General features: G+C 40.3%; 1 protein-coding gene across 1 annotated transcript in view; it reads left to right on the top strand.

The window, feature by feature from the left end:
* LOC126109719 (Y+L amino acid transporter 2) overlaps positions 1–19,472 on the top strand; it is a 92,767-nt gene extending 73,295 nt beyond the window's left edge. The window contains exons 8-12 of the mRNA XM_049914773.1: positions 1,087–1,314; positions 7,615–7,711; positions 7,799–7,948; positions 12,830–13,007; positions 17,445–19,472. Of these exons, the coding sequence (XP_049770730.1) occupies positions 1,087–1,314; positions 7,615–7,711; positions 7,799–7,948; positions 12,830–13,007; positions 17,445–17,506 (715 nt within the window). The 3' untranslated portion in view covers positions 17,507–19,472. The remainder of the gene's footprint in view (positions 1–1,086; positions 1,315–7,614; positions 7,712–7,798; positions 7,949–12,829; positions 13,008–17,444) is intronic.
* The last annotated feature ends 1,047 nt before the right edge of the window (positions 19,473–20,519 follow it).

Genomic DNA, 20,519 nt, shown 5'->3' with positions numbered 1-20,519 from the left:
TAACCTGTGTCAAATGAGACCGTTATTTATGTCTATTACCCACTTTCCCATGTGTTGCAATGTGTACCATTTTTCGTTATAAATATGCTACTCCAATTCTATTTTCCATGTAGTGTGTTTCTTGTCATCTATGATTCCCTGTGATTATTGGTGTCTTAGAGTGTCACTGTTCTTTAGCAGTGTAATAGCATGATGAAAATTACATGGCAAAGGATCAGAAATAAGAATAATCATATTTATGCCAATTAACTGATAAAAATAATCATCAATTATTTCAATTAAGATGTAAAAAAAGAAAAAGATTGCGTCTGGCAGGATTTGTATGCACAACCTTCAGTGTATCAGCTACTTAATTTATTTCCTACACTACAGCATCATTTTTATAGTGTTGTTATTTTCAGTGCTCTGGAGAATTAGAAGAAATTCTGTTGTGACGATTTACACAAACTAGGGCCCACCATGGTGAATGGCTGCAGGATATGATACCTGTAACACTAACTTTACAACCACATAAAGGTAGTTTCAAAAAATTGATCCCATCCCTTGAGGATCTCTCCTCATGATAAAGAAACCTGGTAACGTCCATCTGATGTAAGGCATTGTATGGAGGTGAATCTTGGATTGTAGCAAAGCCAGAAAATAAGAAAAGTAAAGCATTGGAAGTGTGCTGTTGCAGAATAATGTTGAAAATTCAGTGGACTTAAAGATAAGAAAGATAAGTTTCAGGAGGATTAAAGGAATTGTGTAAAACAGCAATTGGAAGACTTAGTGAGATGATAGTGCATGTGTTCGGGCATCAGGGAATTATTCCCAGGAGTCTTACAGGACAGAATTTTTTTGGCTAGGATGATCATGCTGCTTGGAGGTGATAAGATTGCTTCAGCAGATGAAATCATAGCAGCGCACATCAAATCAGTCACAAGATCCACTATAAAAGAGTCCACTTCCCCACCCTCACAAATTTTCATGTATTACAACCATGATAATTGGTCCCCTAGTAATAAGTTTTGTATGTACCAAGTTTTTTTGGTGTCGGGGCAACTTTATGATTATGTGCTTTGAGAATTACCGCTTCTTCTGTTTCAGTAATTTGCCACGAGCTATTTACATATCCATCCCGCTGGTGACGTTCATTTATGTGCTCGCCAATGTGGCGTACCTCGCAGTCCTCACTCCGATAGCGATGATCTCCTCCGACGCCATTGCCGTCACATTTGCAGACAAAGTCCTGGGACCGATGTCGTGGAGCATGCCCCTGCTGGTCGCGCTGTCTGCGTTCGGGGGCCTCAGTGTCCACATCATGACGTCTTCCAGGTGGGGCAACTGTCAGCACTGTGCTTCGTCCAGAATTTCCTACTCACCCAGTCCTGTCTCTAACACCCAAGTCTATCAGTCAGGTCAGTACCAAACATCGTACATAGACAGTGTGTCGACCGAAACTCTGCTACAGTTTGTGCTGTGTGCCGTTGTCCAGGAAATGTGTGTAAATGGTAAGCAATAAGGACCTAAGGAGTGCGGACAAAGCACAAGCATGAGCACCTATCATTTCGAGCCCCTGCAGAGAAAACGTCAGTGTCGGTTTGTCGTACCTCCCAAGTTTGAGCACTGATCGTGCCAGTTTTTGTACTGTAGTGCATGTGAAACCATTACGTGGGACAATGTGCTTTTGATATTTAAAAGGACTTTCTGGGTTTGTAACAGTATTCTCCTGGCAGCCTGCTTGTGCGTCATTTATTTGAAAATAGCAAACCTTCACAGTACATTTATAGTTTCACAGAATAAATATAAACAGTCGGAAGAGAAGAATAAACAAACGATCGCACCACGTGTGCTGAAGTACCGGGAGTGGCAGAAATATTGGGCAGTTTTCAAATAAAAATAACTCCAATGTTTATAAAAACATTTTTGCAAGTTCATAGTTTATTATGAATCACAAAAAATAACAGTTAATAAAGAACACTGCATAAAACTTACATGTAACCTTTTGCACACACAGAAAGCACAAAACATAAGGACTGCATTATTTAAAGATAACATCATTTGTGGCGGCCATTCTGCAGCATAGGCTCCTCAAGTCTCACAGCAAATCTGTCAAACGCTTTACTCGACATTTGATTTGATATAAATGCAATCACTTGTCCTGTAGCTTCTTTCAAGTCTTGCAGTGTACGGCTTTCGTTTGCACACAATTACAATTTGAGTTAACCCCAAAGGAAAAAGTCACAAATGCTGAGTTCATGGTAATTAGATGGCTGAGCAGTGTTGCCATTGAGAGAGATCATGCAGCCACGAAACTTGCCCCTCGAGTATCCTATCCCATAACATCGTTTGCTGTACAGGCTGTCGATCTGTCATGTTGGAACAAAACCTTTTTTGTACTGAGACAGTTTCTTTTCGGTTTGGGAATTAAGAAAGTGTCCAGCATTCTCGGTTTACCGTAACTGTTCACCCTTCCTTCCTCGAAACATACAGCCCGATAACACACGTCTCGGTAAGCCCGTACCGTACTGTGACTTTGGAACTGTGCACGGAGCATTTGTGTAACTCTTGTGGGTTTGTGTCCGATCGATAGCGAAAATTGTGTTTGTTAACATATCTGTCGAGATTAAAATAAGCCTCGTCACTTGCTCGAGGAATTTGTCATTCCCCATCAGTGATGGTTTGTTCTGAAAATCTCTGACAATTAGCGCACTTGTGAGGCTTAAGGTTTTGAACAATTGCAGTTTCATGTGGGTGAAAGTTTATCTCCTTTGTGCAGTATTCTTGTTGCCAAGCAATCAGACATTCGAAGAGTGGTAGCTCATATACGTGTGGGTCGGTGCGGGCTAGTCGGCACGGCTTGACATTGTCCAATGATCTGACCTACCTTGGACATTGTTGAGGCTTCTGTGTTGGCATTAAACTAGGTGATCTGGAGGTCTCGACCCACAACTTATTCATTTTACGCAGAGGAAGTTGTCCCCTACCACACACGTGAAAATGTCTGTGAAACTGATGTTGTATGACAAAACAGTATCATCACTTTTAAAATACATCTCAATGATGATGTGCAATGCTCACTGAACCATAGCTCCACAATAACTGAAACTGCCTCGAGTAATCTCGAAATGCCGCATTCCCCTCCGCTGCCCTCCACACGACTGCTGTATTGCGCACGAATGGAAATGGTCAGGTATTTGTGCCACTTCCCGTGTTAATAGTAATTGTTGTCATTTTTAAAAGCGGTCTGCCAAAAGAACATTGCTATAAACCCCAAGAGTCATTTTACATGTGAGGAAGATAGTGTCCACTGTAACAGTTTCACACGTACTACAGTACAGGGCTCGAACCCGGGACTCTCAGTACAACAGACTAATGCACTACTGTCTTTCTGACGGAAGCTCTGCATGACAGATGCTCACAGTTATGCTTTTCCTGTGCTCCGTGTGTCAGGTGTTAGTTATTACTTACTGTTTACCTACTTTCTCCTGGATGTCAACACGTAGCACAAACGACATTGGAGTTTTCTCGATACTATGTCGATATACCGTGCTTGCTCCCAGTCTGACTGTCTGATGTGGAGGTTTGGGTGTAAACTGTTCATTTTTGGCCTGTGAGTGCGTCTGATAGTTTAGTGGTGCATTTATTGTTTCATGTTTTGCGAAGAGCAGTATCACTTTTTGTTTTATTTAACCACATTTAAAATAAATTCCATGATAAAATGAAAATTACATTTATAATAAATAACTCTAAAAAAAATTGATTGCGGTTTTGTCATATGGGATTAAAAATGTACATACAGCAGGTTAAATGTCCTCTAGTTCCTCTGAACTAATCCTTTTAGAAATTAAAATTTTATTTCCAACAATCTTCCAGCAATTCTTCCAGTACAACAGTTTTAGTTTAATATCACTTCCAATATATTTAAAATACCTCCTCTCTACCTTCACCAATATGCTTGCACCTTAAATAGTAACCATTTTTGCAGAATGTGCGAATATTGATGAATTGATACTATTCCAGATCTACATAATTATTTATAACAAGTAAAACTTTGTGTTAAACTGTAATTTAGGACTTACTCAAGGAAACAATGTTACTTGGTCAAAGGCTGTAGTTGAGTCTTCACAAGTTGATGTCTGGCAGTTGCAGCGTGCTGGGCACAGCAGCTTTCGCAGGCCAAACTTGACCTATACAGTAATGTGATTTTGTAAATGTCTCTGTGGCAATGCCTCAGAGTTGTCACGGCTCTTTAGACAGCTACTGTTTTCGCATGCAGCCGTTAGTGCTCTGCAGTTGAAAGCTGGCAACAACACTGAGCTGTCAAGGATCTTCTTACACTGTCCCAAATATAGGGTGAATTGTGAGTGCAATAGAGGGGATTTTCATAAATCTGACCTTCATTTAACATTTTGAGTGAAACACAAACTTTGCTGTAATCGGAGATACTGGAGCTGCAAAACTACTTAGTTACATTTTGAGATGATTGCATTTCAGTAGGTTTGAAATTTGTGAAGTATTGTGTGATAAAGGATGACCGACTTTGAATACATGATACAGTTTTCATCATGTGTGCAATAAGCATCGTAATAGATACAACCTGCTACATCCAAATTGTCTTGTATGTGTGGTGCTCTGCTGATTGCAAATATTGAAAAATGTGTTCTGTTACACACACACACACACACACACACACACACACACACACACACACACACAACAGAATTCCTGGCCAGTAATCACCATTAGGATGATTCAGTAGTGCTGATATACATATAAAATTATATGTATTATCTTAACTTCTGGAACTAGTAGTTTCTGCTTCAGGGAGCAGACCCACCTATTGTGGAAATGGTGATGGGGGGATGAAGTGAAGTGGGGTGTGCTTCAGAGTTCAGAGAGAGAGAGAGAGAGAGAGAGAGAGAGTAGACATAAATTACACCACTGATAAGCAGTGTGCCAGCTTCAGTCCCGAGACAGCGAGGCGTACATGAAAATGTTTAAGACAAAAATGAATAGTGCAAATAATAGATAGAGGAAAAAAGATGTTTAGAGGGGGTCAAAAACAACAAAGTAAAAGAAAAGCATAAATAAAGGAAACAAGTACATGAAGCCATGCATTGACCGTCTCCTGCATGTGGCATGTGGGGTACTGTATATTTACATGTAATTCGATCAACCAATCCTCCCCCCCCCCCCCCCCCCTCTCTTACTTTGTTGCACTGTAGAATGTTGTGGTTTCAGGCTTCTTCTTTCCTTCTTTACTGCTACTGTAGCATGCAGTGTACTCAGAATAATGACATTTTTATTCATCTTTCCTAGTATACGATCGTGGTGTAGTCTGTTATCTGGTGCGAGACAGTGGTGGATTGTGTTTTAGCATGTGACATGTCTCAGATCTTGTTCACTGTACCATATAATGAATTTTTCAACCCTTTAAACTTCTTAGCAAGTTGAGAAGATGTGAAGAAATTTTCTGACTTCACATTTCCTCCTCAATTGGAAATGGGTCTACAAGGTGAACGACGACGAACTGTGGTTGCTTCTCCTTCTGTGTGCTCCTTCTGCATAGTATGGGAAAAGTATTACATTACACTTTGTCGCTACATAGGCAGAATCCAGAATTTGGGACTGTATTTGTTGGAATTTGTTGGCTCTGAACTGAGTGAACCTGCTTCTTGTTATGCCTGGTAATAGTCGCTTGTCTGCAATCATATTTTCTGCTGGGCAGTAAGAACAGATACTGTTTTACATGAAAATTTCAGATACCAGAGCAAAATTAACAGCTGTTGGGCTTTTGACTCGGATTGATTTTTCATTGAAATGGAAAAGTTTCAGCTCCGAAGCTGTTTTGTGGAGGGATCAGCAGTGCTTCGGAGCACACTATTGGTGACTCAGTATTATCCTGTTCTGGAATGCGCTAATAAGCTACTTTGACAGGGCCATGACGTCCTAAAATCGTGCCCTGAAATGAGATCCATTCTGTCTGAAATTTCGCCCACCACACCTAGAATAGCTTTCCGTCATCCTCCCAATCTCTGCAATGTTTTTGTCAGACCCAATGCTGCTCCTGCACACATTTCCCTACCCTATGGCTCCTACCTCTGTGACTGTCCCCGCTGCAAGACTTTCTGTATGCACCCTCCTACCACCACTTATAATAGCCCTGTAATTGGCAAAACATATACTACCAAAGGAAGAGCCACATGCAAACGACACGTCATACACCAGCTGTTATGTGAACACTATTTGGCCTGACTACCACCAAATTATGAATCAGGATGAATGGGAATAAGCAGAGGATGTATACTGGCACCACACAATATCCAGTTGCAGAGCATGCTCTGCAACATGACATTCGTGACCTCGGCGCCTGTTTCACCACACACGCCGTCTGGATTCTTCCCCAGGCACCAGTTTTTCAGAACTCCGCAGGTGGGAACAACTAGCACTACAACATGTCCTTGGTTCTTGCCACCCACCTGGTCTTAACTTACATTGGTTTCTTCCATCTCAGCTTTTCCTCACAGTAACTACTCTTTGCTTCACTCCCTTTTAGTTTTCTACATCTTCAAATTTCTTTTCCATCTATTTTACACTGCCCCTCCCACTTCCATTATGTACAATGCACTTAGCTAACTCTGTCTTATTAACTCAAGCACGATGTTTTAGTAGTAATCTCTGTCTTGCATATTACCCTTTCTTCCGCCTTTAAGCTCTCAGGTTTTCAAATCTCTTCCGGTGCAGTCCTCGACAATCGGTCTTTTCTTCTCATCTTATACGGTAAGTATCCCCTGACCCATGGTTCTGGGTTACTTTCCCAAAATCCACACCTTTTCCTAGACCTCTCCAGTCCTTTCCCTTCACCCTTCTTCCTTCCCTGTCAACCCTTCCGCCTGAAGTGTAAAACAAGTCCTGTATTAATCTATTGCACAATGTAAAACTGTTGATCTCAGAAGTGATAATTTAATCTGCATGTGTAAGATGACCCTGTATTTTTTAATGATGAATTTGGAAAAAAATTGGGAAAATATCATATATCATTTATCTTCACTCGTGCCATTTTACTTTTAGGAAATATTCATTCTCACATACTGTGAAGATTGTGCTCTCGCTCCAGCAGCATCGTGAATTATTGTTTCTACACATTAGTTCTATAATCGTAGAGCCTAATATATTTAATCGTAATGGGTTGCATGTGTTTTACTTTCACGTTTGAATGACTGTGTTGTCTCCTTTTTCCTTTTATTCTGTTCAGAAGGAATTTGAATTTTTAGTCTTGTACACTTCCAGGTTGCTCAAATTTAGTTGGATTTAGCTCTGCAGTTCAAAAGATACTAATTTTACATCTGGGGAAGATGTTACTGAGATGACACTGCTGCCAGTGTTATTCCAAAAATATTGTAAAATGCGTTTCTAAGATTTTTATCAATTATGTGGATATTTTAATGTATGAGAAACCAGACATTTGAAAGTTCACCGTGTAAAATGCAGATATTTCTCAGCCTTCTAACCAGGGTATAATGAAATGTTCATTATGTATCACAAAGTGATAATTTTTATTTTGAAATGAATGCTTGTCCTCAATGTTTGTTGCACAGTATTATTTATGAAGTGGCTCTCATCTTTCAACAGGATGTGCTTTGTCGGTGCCCGGTACGGCCACTTCCCAGCCATGCTGTCTCACATCAATGTCAGGCGCCTCACCCCGACTCCTTCTCTAGTCTTCCTGGTATGTAGTAGATGACCCACTCCTGCTGCACACGTACCCTCGAGAGTGTTTCATTTTACTTTTAATCTTGTCATTTTGTTCCAACAGAATCTACTTTCGCTCATCATGCTGTGCACGAGTGATGTTCACGTACTTATAACGTACTCGAGCTTCGTCGAGTCGTTCTTCATCATGTTATCAGTTGCTGGAATACTGTGGTTGCGCTGGAAGAGGCCTGAAATGGACAGACCAATTAAGGTGTGTTAAGTGAATGTTACATTTCTAGGGTGGCGATTCTTCTGGAATAGCTGGAAAACCTGGAATTCTCAGGGACTTACATTTTACCTAGAAAAATAAGGAAAATGTCAGGGAATTCTGCGTTCTTAATCTAGCACTGTTATTTAGTTTTATTGTTTATTATAAATCACAAAATTTAATATTTCAGAGTATGTTAATTATGTGAATATTATTCCGTATAAATTACCAGTGTTTTAAAAACTGTGGTGAAACTATCGGTTATGGCTAGTATATCTCAGATGACAAGAAACAGAAGTCCGCAGCTCGTGGTCTCGCGGTCGTGTTCTCTCTTCCCGAGCACGGGGTCCCAGGTTCGATTCCTGGCGGGATCAGAGATTTTAACCTGCCTCGAGATGACTGGGTGTTTGTGTTGCCCTCATCATTTCATCAGCATTCCTGAAAGCGGCGAGTTTGGACTGAGCAAAGGTTGGGAATTTGTACGGACACTGATAACCGTGCAGTTGAGTGCCCCACAAACCAATTGTCATTATCAAGAAACAAAAGTCACCTCCTCCTCCCTCCCCCCCTCCCCTCCCCCTTAACAACATTATTTTATCAGGGACTTCTTATTATGCCATCTTGCTCTCCACACTTGGAATTCTCAGGGTATTTTGGCCCCCTCCCAAGTTTAGATATAATTCAGTCAAGTGTAGTATGCAACAGAATTTGACGGGCAGGGTGTAGAGAATTCCTTGTGGTGTGTCGGTTGATATTAAATGCATTGGACTTTGTTTGTGTGAAACAAAGGAAAGACAAAAACGTAAAACTCTTCTCGAGTAAGTTCATTCAGGTTGTTTGTAAATATGTTCTATCCTCTGTTCATCAGATGATGCTAATGCTACTGTATAGAAACCGTCTAGAAAGAATCATTCTGCCTCAATAAATTATTCTCCAATTCTTCAGACAAAACAATTGCTGCTTACAACAACTACAAAGGTTGTAATTTCTGATTGCAATATTTTCATTAATCTATCAGTAAATCTTACTTCTTTTTCACTTTGTTTCAGACTGCTGCAGATAACTTCCAGCTTTGGGTTTCATGTAAATAAAACTCGCATTAAATAAATAGAATGAATTTTGAATAATGTCCTTTTCAGTAATTTTTTTTTTCTCTGATCACTGTTTAATAACTTCAACAACATTATGAGAAGGATGGTTGCTATTCATCATGTAGCAGAGGTACTGGGCCACAGGTAGGCACAACAAAAAGACTGTCACACAGTAAGCTTTCGGCTGACTAGGCCATCAATCACACACACACACACACACACACACACACACACACACACACACACACACACACACACACAATATCTCCAGCATCTGAAGCCAGTCTCTTTGTTGTGCCTATCTGCGACTCAGCCTCTCAACTATATGATGAGTAGCAAGTGTCCTTTTCATAATATTGTTACATTCCATCCTGGATTTTCCATTGTTTGTTTAATAAATGCAGTTGCTGTTGCCCATTAGCCTTAATACAGTATGTAACGAACTACTCATTGGCAGTTGAGAAATACTAACTTTTTGTTGCCTATTTTGTTTAAAGTGGCTATTTTTTATTTTATTTTTACATACAATAACCAGGGATGACCTTGATGCTGTGGCTGCCTCTTGCTTCAGTGACCAATTGCTTAATAAATTGCAAGTACTGGTACTGTGATGATCTGCTTTGTGTAAAAAGATGAGGCTGCGTTATTAAGATCCCCATTAACTAAACATGAAACAAAGAAAGAAAGACATTTATGTGGCTACTTTAAAATAATATTATTATTATTATTATTATTATTATTATTATTATTAGTCGTAAAGCTCCCAACATGGAAGACGCTAAGTAAAGATGGTTCACTTCTGGGGCTTCTTATTCTTCTTGTTTGCCCACCAGGTCTTCATTCTTTGCGAGAATTCAGCTTTTCTTTCTTCGCTCCATTTTGTTCCAGTTCTCGGCGCTTTTGTCTCTGGTTTGACCTCCCATTTGTCAACTTTAAGTTTGAAATTGTTTCTTTTGTTCATGTCTTCAGTAGTAATGTTGGCTAATTCCAGATCTTTCTTTACATTTTTGATCCATTCTCCTCCATTAACAAGGGATGCTACGTATCTTACTATTCTTTTTGTAAGTCTGTGATCGGGAAGTCTCATTATGTGGCCATAGAATTTTAGACGCCTCTTCCTCATATCTATCTCTATGTTAAGAATATTCTTCAATTTTAGAATTTTTCTGTAATCTATACCCCTCTTTGGTCCATCTTGGTCCCAGAATTTTCCTAATGATTTTCCTTTCCCCTTTCTTCAGGTTTTCCATATCTGTTTTTCTTTTAAGTGTCAAGGTTTCGCTGGCATATAGCTTTATTGGTTTAATTACCGACTTATAATGTTTAATTTTTGTATTTATAGATAGACATTTTTATTGTAAATGTTTTGGACCAGCCCTAGACCCCTACGAGCTTTTAATATTCTTTCTTGTTGTGAGTATTTTTCAGAAATTCTCTCCTAAATATTTAAAGTATGGTACTTTAAAATATTATTATTGTAAATACATTGAATTGTTAAAATGTAGTCACCTGTCTTTGTTTAGGTGGAAAAGATGGTAGTACTACGGACAGTGTTTGGTCATTGCAGTTTTACATACTGTGTTAGTCTCTTTGCATTGAACATCAGTGACACTTTTAGGTCCATAGTTTCTGTGGCTGTTATGCGTTGTGGTACTGTCATTCTGTTAAAGCTGCAGATTCAGCAGATATGCTGATTCCCTCGACTCAAAACTCAGTGGGTGTATATATATATATATATATATATATATATGCCACTCGAATAAATGGTATTATTTTCAGACCGTATATACCTCCTCTCTTCTTGTGCATATCATGCCATACGCATCGTATACTGTGTCACTGCTGCAGGTTATACAAAAATTATTGAAACAGCATTAATGAAGCTCCGTAGGAAATGAGCGACAAAATGAAAATGGTGGAATTACATGTTCCTGGAGACACGTGAGACTCAGCTTTATCTTCAATTATTATAGAAGCAGAAGTAAAGAATTAAAATTTTTGACAAGGCCAGGACTTGAACCCAGATTTCCTGCTTAATTGGCAGTCGTGCTAACTACTACACAACTGTGGTATGGTGGCTACCACAGATACTCTGCTATGCTAGTCCAGTGTCCTTCCTAACACAAGCCTCAATACATGCCTTTGGCCCATTCTCCGCTTCTTAAATAGTCAGTATAGCTGAGGCTCTCCAATAATGCCCGCAGCTTTGTACGTATTGAAGAAATCCTGGCTTTTCCTCAGGCATAGGTGATTTACACTGGCATAGGCATGCATATTCAGATACGGAGGTATGTAAACAGGCAGAAGCAATGCAGTCAGCAACAGCTATTTAAGACAAGTGTCTGGCACAGTTGTTGGATCAGTTACTGCTGCTACAATGGCTAGTTTCCAAGATATAAGTGAGTTTGAACACGGTGTTATAGTCAGTACACGAGCGATGGGACACAGCATCTCAGAGGTAGTGATGAAGTGGGGATTTTTCCGTATGACCATTTCAAAAGTGTAACATGAATATCAGCAATCCGGTAAAACTTTAAATCTCCGACATCGCTGCAGATGAAAAAAGAATCTGCAGGAACGGGGCCGACGACCGAAGGGAATCGTTTGACGCGACAGGAATGCAACCCTTTTGCAAATTGCTGCAGATTTCAATGCTGGACCATCAACAAGTGTCAGCGTGCGAACTGTTCGATGAAACGTCATCGATATGGGCTTTTGGAGCCGAAGACCTTCTCGTGTACCCTTGATGACTGCGCGACACAAAGCTTTGTGCCTCACTTGGGCTTGTCAACACAGACATTGGACTATTGACGACTGGAAACATGATGCCTGGTCAGACGAGTCTCATTTCAAATTACATTGAATGGATGGACATGTACGGGTATGGAGACAACCTCACAAATCTGTGGACCCTGCATGTTAGCAGGGAACTGTTCAAGCTGGTGGAGGCTCTGTAACGGTGTGGGGCATGTGCAGTTGGAGTGGTATGAGCATCCTGATATGAGAAGATAGGACTCTGACAGGTGATATGTTCGTAAGCATCCTGTCTGATCAACTGTATCCATTCGTGTCCAATGTGCATTCTGACAGACTTGGGCAATTCCAGCAGGACAGTGCGACACCCCACACATCCATAATTGCTACATAGTGGCTCCAAGAACACTGTTCTTGGTTTAAACACTTCTGCTGGCCACCAACCTCCCTAGACATGAACATTATTGAGCATATCTGGGATGCCTTGCAATGTGCTGTTCAGAGGAGATATCCACCCCCTTATACTCTTGCGGATTTATGGACATCCTTGCAGGATTCATGGTGTCAGTTCCCCCCAACGCTACTTCAGACATTAGTCGAGTCCACACCATTGTGTTGTGGCACTTCTGTGTGCTTGCGGGGGCCCTACTCGACATAGATAGGTGTACTAGTTTCTTTGCCTCTTCAGTGTATTTATCTGATGGAATTACATTTTCCTGGAAATATAAGAGTCTCAACTTTATCGCCAATATTGGAGAGCCTTGGAATACTGACAACTAAAGGAGGTGAAAATGGGCTGAAGATGTGAAATGAAGTTTGTGTTAAAGAGGACACTAGACAGAGGTAGTCCGTGCAGATGTGGTAGCCACAGTGGTGTAGGGGTTAGCACATCTGCATAGCAAGCAGGAGGCCTGGGTTCAAGTCCAGGCCTTGTCACAAATTTTAATTCATTACTTCTGCTACTATCATTATAAAAAATGAAAATATTTCTTGTACATCACGAGATGTATTTGCATTGTAATGTGGCTCTTTGTTGCAGGTGGCGTTATGGATTCCCATAACTTTTGTGCTGATATGCGCTTTCCTCGTCTTCGTGCCATTCTATGAGCGCCCGTACGAGGTGGGTATGGGGGTGTTGATAACTGTGACAGGTGTGCCAGTGTACTACATGGGGGTGGTGTGGCAGGACAAGCCTGCCTGGTTCCTCAGTGGCCTCGGTAAGTTGGAATCTCTACCAGTCTTTTGTAGCCATGGCACATGTAATGCAGAAAGAGTTACACTGCAAATGTGCTCGGAGGTGCCCAAGACTGTTGACTAGTGAGAAGCGAGTAGGGTTATATTTCCCACCAAATCTATTGCAGAGGATAATGTGTGTGTGGTAAAATGGTGATGAAATGTCTGCCTGAAGTGCCGACTTTCAGAAGAAATTTATTAACCGTTTCAGTGCAAAGATGGAAGTAAAAAAAAAAAAAATGGAAGTGTGGTCAAGAATATGGTTTGAGAGGAGAAATTCTAGAAGTCGTGTAAATATTATAATTTGAGGAAGATTGAGATCAGCACTAAACTAAACCAGTTATTATCTCCATGGTTTCTCTCTCAAAATGCAGCAAGTAACTTCCTCAGTCTCCGGAGCATCCGTTAACCCAGCATCATGTCCCATCCACCTCCATTTCTCCTTTCCACGCTGGTCACAATTGTGGGCCTGTTACCTGATCAATTTGTTAGTTTTTCCAACATCTCAAGTGATTATTAGAGCACAGCTTGTCACCTTCCCTCTTGTTTTGTTAGTAGAAACTCTTGTTTACTTATGCAGTTACTATCCAACAATTTGCTAAATGTCTTTGTCTTTTTTGCATAAGAGGGTCATTGACCACCTGACACCTGCCCTCAGGTAAGATTACCAGTCAGAATGTGCCTGGAGGCATTCTGCTGAGATCTCCGCCTACCTTCCTCAGTAAAAACTTTTTGAAGACAAAATTGCATAAATATTTCTTTATTTACAAATGACCGGTTTCAACAGACACTATTACTATAGTCTTCAGGTCTTCAAAATTTTGTGTAGTAAAATGTGTTCATTTTGAGTTGGACCTCAGCTTGACACGAGGCCCACCTCAAAATGAACACATTTTATGACATAAAGTCTCTATGACCCAAAGATAACAGCAAAGTGTCGCAAAATTGGTCATTTGTAAATAACGAAATATTAATGCAATCTCGGTTTTAGAAAGTGTCGCAAAATTGGTCATTTGTAAATAACGAAAGTTTTTATCAGGTAAAACAAATCACTTCTTCTAGCTTCTCAGCATGAGAAAATTTAACTTTCTTCAAACATCCCCGTCCTGACTTTCCGATCTGAGCATGGCCTTCAGGATTCTTAGACTGTAATGTCGGCAGAAGAATTGTGGACAGTCGAACTGGCTCTCCACGAAAGTGGTTTTTAGTCTCAGATATAGTATTTCAGACTGCTGTAGGGGTGGGGACAGAGCAGTAGAGGCAAGGTCATCTCCTGCAGCGTAGGGTCTGTTTTACTTAGTTTTAATTGCTTTTGGATGTGGTCATCACCTTTTCTGCTGGACACTATTTTCCACTGTAGTGGTAGTCCTCAAATGACTAGCTAGTGCCGTTCCCTCTTTAACGCTTTGACCATAACGAACTAGGGGTGGGACAGGTCACATGTGGAGCCTCGGAGAACCCTCTCTGGGCCTCAACCACATACTCACACGGTTACTTCTCTCACCGCATTTTATTATTGACAATCCGTCTGATTTCCGTAATGTTTTTGGCCTTCTCACTTTTACTGCTACGATTGTCCTGCCCAGAAGTCTTTCTTTACTCTGCAGCTGTCTCTGCCCTCTATCAGGTCGGCGGGGGTCGGCTGCCCCTCTCGCTGCAGATGAGCCCGGGGAGGCCCTCCTCTGCTTTGATCTGCGTACCTGGTAGACCTGTTTATATTTATTTCTGTTTCAATAATTTCTCTGCTCTGGCATCAGTATTCTTTTAATGTCTCAGTTAGACAGCTCCTACTTACTTTTGAAATATAACCAAATTTCTGGCAGACGTCACTAACTCCAGATAAACTACCTCTCAAATCAGGGACTGATGTTTCGTACTTTAGTCTCTTAACCCCTAACCGACCACTTGTGCATTGCTCACTGCCGCAGAGGTGGTAAAAAAAATGTAGTGTTCTGGTTTTTTATAATAATGTGCACTGATGTTGCAAATGATTTTTATTCAGTTGGCTTCTGGCTCTTAAAGTCTAGAAACTACGATACGTCTCTCCATTCCTTCCGTAGCTACCCCATGTTGTTAAATGATTTCTACTGTAAGAGACTGTATGTCAGTGCTGTAATTCAAAACGGGTGATACCGATGTATATAGACATGGAAAGGTAGAAAAGTACCAAAAATGAAATTTCAGGGAAAGAAGAAAGAAAATTTGTAATGACTCCAGTACTCACTTTATTAAAAAAATGATCGGTGATGTGAGAAACGGAAATGGAAATAAAGCAAAAGTTATTAAAAGTAGCCGAAAAGGTTGTTTAACAGCTGAAAGCAACTGTTTGTGAACTAGAAACGGTGTTTCCTACTCTAAATCCCATGCCACTTTCCTTGACGTTGACCTCCACCTGTCTAATGGCCAGCTTCACACGTCCGTCCATATCAAACCCACCAACAAGCAACAGTACCTCCATTATGACAGCTGCCACCCATTCCACGTCAAACGGTCCCTTCCCTACAGCCTAGGTCTTCGTGGCAAACGAATCTGCTCCAGTCCGGAATCCTTGAACCATTACACCAACAACCTGAAAACAGCTTTTGCATCCCATAACTACCCTCCCGACCTGGTACAGAAGCAAATAACCAGAGCCACTTCCTCATCTCCTCAAACCCGGAACCTCCCACAGAAGAACCCCAAAAGTGCCCCACTTGTGACAGGATACTTTCCAGGACTGGATCAAATTCTGAATGTGGCTCCAGCAGGGATACGACTTCCTCAAATCCTGCCCTGAAATGAGATCCATCCTTCATGAAATCCTCCCCACTCCACCTAGTGTCTTTCCGCCGTCCACCTAACCTTCATAACCTCTTAGTTCATCCCTATGAAATCCCCAAACCACCTTCCCTACCCTCTGGCTCCTACCCTTGTAACCGCCCCCGGTGTAAAACCTGTCCCATGCATCCTCCCACCACCACCTACTCCAGTCCTGTAACCCGGAAGGTGTACACGATCAAAGGCAGAGCCACGTGTGAAAGCACCCACGTGATTTACCAACTGACCTGCCTACACTGTGAAGCGTTCTATGTGGGAATGACCAGCAACAAACTGTCCATTCGCATGAATGGACACAGGCAGACAGTGTTTGTTGGTAATGAGGATCACCCTGTGGCTAAACATGCCTTGGTGCACGGCCAGCACATCTTGGCACAGTGTTACACCGTCCGGGTTATCTGGATACTTCCCACTAACACCAACCTGTCAGAACTCCGGAGATGGGAACTTGCCCTGCAGCATATCCTCTCTTCTCGCTATACGCCAGGCCTCAATCTCCGCTAATTTCTAATTTCAATTTGCTGCCGCTCATACCTCACCTGTCTTTCAACATCATCTTTGCCTCTGTACTTCCGTCTCGACTGACATCTCTGCCCAAACTCTTTGCCTTTACAAATGTCTGCTTGTGTCTGTGTATATGTGGATGTGTGTGTGTGTGTGTGTGTGTGTGTGTGTGTGTGTGTGTGTGTGTGTGTGTGTGTGTGCGCGCGCACGCAAGTGTATACCTGTCCTTTTTTCCCCCTAAGGTAAGTCTTTCCGCTCCGATTGGAATGACTCCTTACCCTCTCCCTTAAAACCCAAATCCTTTCGTCTTTCCCTCTCCTTCCCTCTTTCCTGATGAGGCAATCGTTGGTTGCGAAAGCTTGAATTTTGTGTGTATGTTTGTGTTTGTTTGTATGTCTATCGACCTGCCAGCGCTTTTGTTTGGTAAGTCTCATCATCTTTCTTTATATATATAGGGAAACATTCCACGTAGGAAAAATATATCAAAAAACAAAGATGATGAGACTTACCAAACAAAAGCGCTGGCAGGTCGATAGACACACAACCAAACACAAACATACACACAAAATTCTAGCTTTCGCAACCAACGGCTGCTTCGTCAGGAAAGAGAAGCAGAGGAAAAGACGAAAGGATGTGGGTTTTAAGGGAGAGGGTAAGGAGTCATTCCAATCCCGGGAGCGGAAAGACTTACCTTAGGGGGAAAAAAGGACGGGTATACAATCTCTCTCTCTCTCTCTCTCTCTCTCTCTCTCTCTCTCTCTCTCTCTCTCTCTCTCTCTCGCACACACATATCCATCCACACATATACAGACACAAGCAGACATATTCGCTGAAATGCTAACTAAACATCACAGAGGTAATAAAACTGTTACTTTTAGTACAAAATAATGCAAATAGGTGGAGCAGCAGCCATTTGAAACGAAAGTGGTACAAAGTTACCCTGATTGACTGTAACCCTGTTGAGGAAATATGCTCTCATTTCTTGATAGGTGTTAAACTTTCAACATTTATCTTAAATGGTCCTTGTCTCTTAGGTATTGCTTTTATAGTTAGAATGTTTGAACGTACATTAATATTACACTTCCACTGAATTTTTGCAGACAAACTGACCTGCAGTGTCCAGAAATTATTCCTGTCTGCCAAAGAAGAGAAAGAAGACTAATTTTAATTTCATGCTGCAGAAAACCAAGGAAATGTAGTGTTAAATTATAATTAGTTTAAAAACTGAGCTTGGCAAGTACTTTTTTTTATATTGCTTGGTTTATGCCGGAGATTGACATGTCGAGGTTTGTAGCAGCCAGGTGGTAGGTAGTGTTTGTCAGACAGTGTATCTGATGGCAGTTAAGAAGTGCTATATTGCAGTGTGTTACCTAATTTAATTTAGTCAGTGTAATATTTCATATTTTAAGTTTTATGTATTTGGTCTTCGCTGTGCGAGGATATTGCACAATTGATCATTAACTACTGAGTATGGCATCACAACTTAGTTTTACCAAAAAATAAGAATCATATTTTTTCTGATTCTCTTAACAGTTTTAGCAGATCTCCTCAAAGAAAGGCACTTCTCATTACAGAACATTTTGACTTTGTAGCAGGAGCATATTTTACAAGTTTAAGTGCCAATTTTGCCTCTGTTTTGGATGATCTGATATTCATTTATGTTATATTGTTTTATTGTTTACGATAATGCTTGTATGGATGTGACACATACCATCATTTAGTATTAAGCCCATTTTAGTGATGAGTGGACAGTATTTTTCATGCAAAACTGTAAATTATATTTTCATTTTAATGTAGTTTGTTTGATGTATTATTAGTCTTGTGTGTTCTCAGTTGTATGGTGAACTTATGATTTTAATATTATTTTTGTGTCAGCAGACCTCTGCTGTTGGTCTGGGGAAAATAATACCTTGAACCAATGTAAGCAACAAGGCATAAGTATGTGTGGTGTGTTACTGTTTAAAAAAAAATGCTCATTGTACAAAAAGCTATGACATACTACCTTTTTTATGTTGACAATTCAGAAATTAAGTTACACTTTTAAAAGTAACATTGTACTATAACAAATTTATCAAAGAATTGGAAAACTAAGTTTTAATGGCTGAAAGTCTTTCTTCAGAGTGCTGCACTTGAGATCTTACATAGAAATGGATAGCTGCTGTTTTTGCCATAAAATAATATCCACTGTCTCTGACTCTGTAATGCAACATCTTGTCATCTTTCCAGACAGAACTTACTTTGCAGCAGGATGCGTGCTATTTTGAAACTGTTTCAGGAAGTAATGCTTTCTCAGCTGCAGTTGACTTATTTATTCCATCATAACCAGTTGTGATCCTATCATCCAGGCTTGAAAACTGTAAAGAGATAACAAAATATGGAACTGAATGACAGGTATACATGTGTGTGTGGAAACCAAACCATAAGTTTCCATCATATTAACCCTCAAATGAAGGGTTAGCTCACATCTAAAATGATATTATGACAAAATTTTAGTCAGCTGCAGCTGTGGACATTTATATCATGAAATAATAATATCAGTGTGGAATCATGATGATTTTCTTTACAAAGTGGGCATCATCATGAAATTAACTCACAGATTTCCATGTGCCAAACTGGCTGTGAAACTTGGATTCATGAATTTTGTGAACAACGATTCTAGTCGCTAACTTATCCTGAAACAACTTATGATAGAGCTGAAAGCTTCAGACAGTTTCAGAGTTTAGGGCTTGGATGTTCAGCCAGTAAGAGCATTGCCAACAAAAGACTTAGCTCTGAGATTGATTCTTGGTCTAGCACACAGTTTTAATCTTCTTTACTTTGATGGTAGGTTTTTGTGTTTCCATTTTTGTGCACTTGTTTATATTCCTAATTTTCAGTTTTATTTCTTTCGCTACCACACTCTTGGGTAACAATGTGTTTTCAGAATGGATATTCTTAGCTGAAAGCAGAAATACCAGGACAAAATACGGAGCCTGTTTGCAGACTTTGTTGGGTTCAGTGTCTGAGTGACTTCTAAATTTGCCCTCCCTGTTCATGTGTGCCCTTGTGGAATTTGTGATCAATAATACGGATTCATTAAAAAGAACACTCTCTCTCTCTCTCTCTCTCTCTCTCTCTCTCTCTCTCTCTCTCTCTCTCTCTCTCTCTCTCTCTCTGAGAACACTGTCCGGAGCATCGTACAGAAAGGTACATGCTACTCTGCAAATTCCTTTTTTAATAGGCTTCCATCATAAGTGGAAAACCATAAGTGAAATTTTAAAATTGTATGGTAAAAGCCTTCGGTGTGGAAACATGCTTATATTTTGTACAGAAGTTGCACCCAGTAATAGGGAGAAATTCCTTGTAATGTAGTACTCATATGTATGTATTATGCAAAATATATAAGATAACTCATAAGGTGGTCATACTTTAAATTCTTCAGTTCATCCCATGTCATCCAGTTGGCCCCAGCTTCATTCTTTGCAGAGACATCCAGTTTGTCAAAGTTGATAAAAAATATTTTAAAAATGTGCTCTTTGTGGTTGGTGGTTCAATGTTGAATCGAAGAAAAATTGTCCCCTTCACTGCATTTGCTGACTCATTTATTCCTAATTCAGAATGCAGAACACATTGAGCTCCACAGTAGCCATTTTGCAAGTATCTATTGCCCTCAGCACCCCAGTGATCTTTTCCACAAGTATCAGCACTCTAGGAGTGATGATTGAAGCTGTACAGCCTCTTCTCCTAATGGTGTGTAGCTTATTTGTATACAGTTTATACTGAATGAAATGAAAATTAATTTATGTTCATCTTTTGGAATAACTATGCATTGCTTGTCATTTCTTTATATAAATAATTGACATTGGGATCATTTACCACAATGGCATAGAGCATCATCAAACAGTCAGAATATGGTGTGAAATATCTAGATGAAAATAACTTTTACCTCAGCTGTGTTATTGATGTAAAAATGTCCACAATCAATTTTCGAAGCTGGTGGAGTTTGTATTCGGGCACCTCTAGTGGATGAAATAGTCCTGCATTCATGCAGACTTTTGCATTTGGTATACTTGTGTACAGTTTCATTCATCTGATATGGCACATTTAGTCTTCTTTCTTCCTTCTTGATGGAGGACATAGAAAAATAAGGTAAAAATTATACAGTTTTTTCTGGCTGAAAGACCAGAGTCGATGCA

This window comes from Schistocerca cancellata, chromosome 12 (genome assembly GCF_023864275.1).
Source record: "Schistocerca cancellata isolate TAMUIC-IGC-003103 chromosome 12, iqSchCanc2.1, whole genome shotgun sequence".
NCBI classification, from domain to species: domain Eukaryota; kingdom Metazoa; phylum Arthropoda; class Insecta; order Orthoptera; family Acrididae; genus Schistocerca; species Schistocerca cancellata.
The sequence above is the reverse complement of the archived record's forward strand: the minus strand, read 5'-3'. Positions and strand labels throughout refer to the sequence as shown.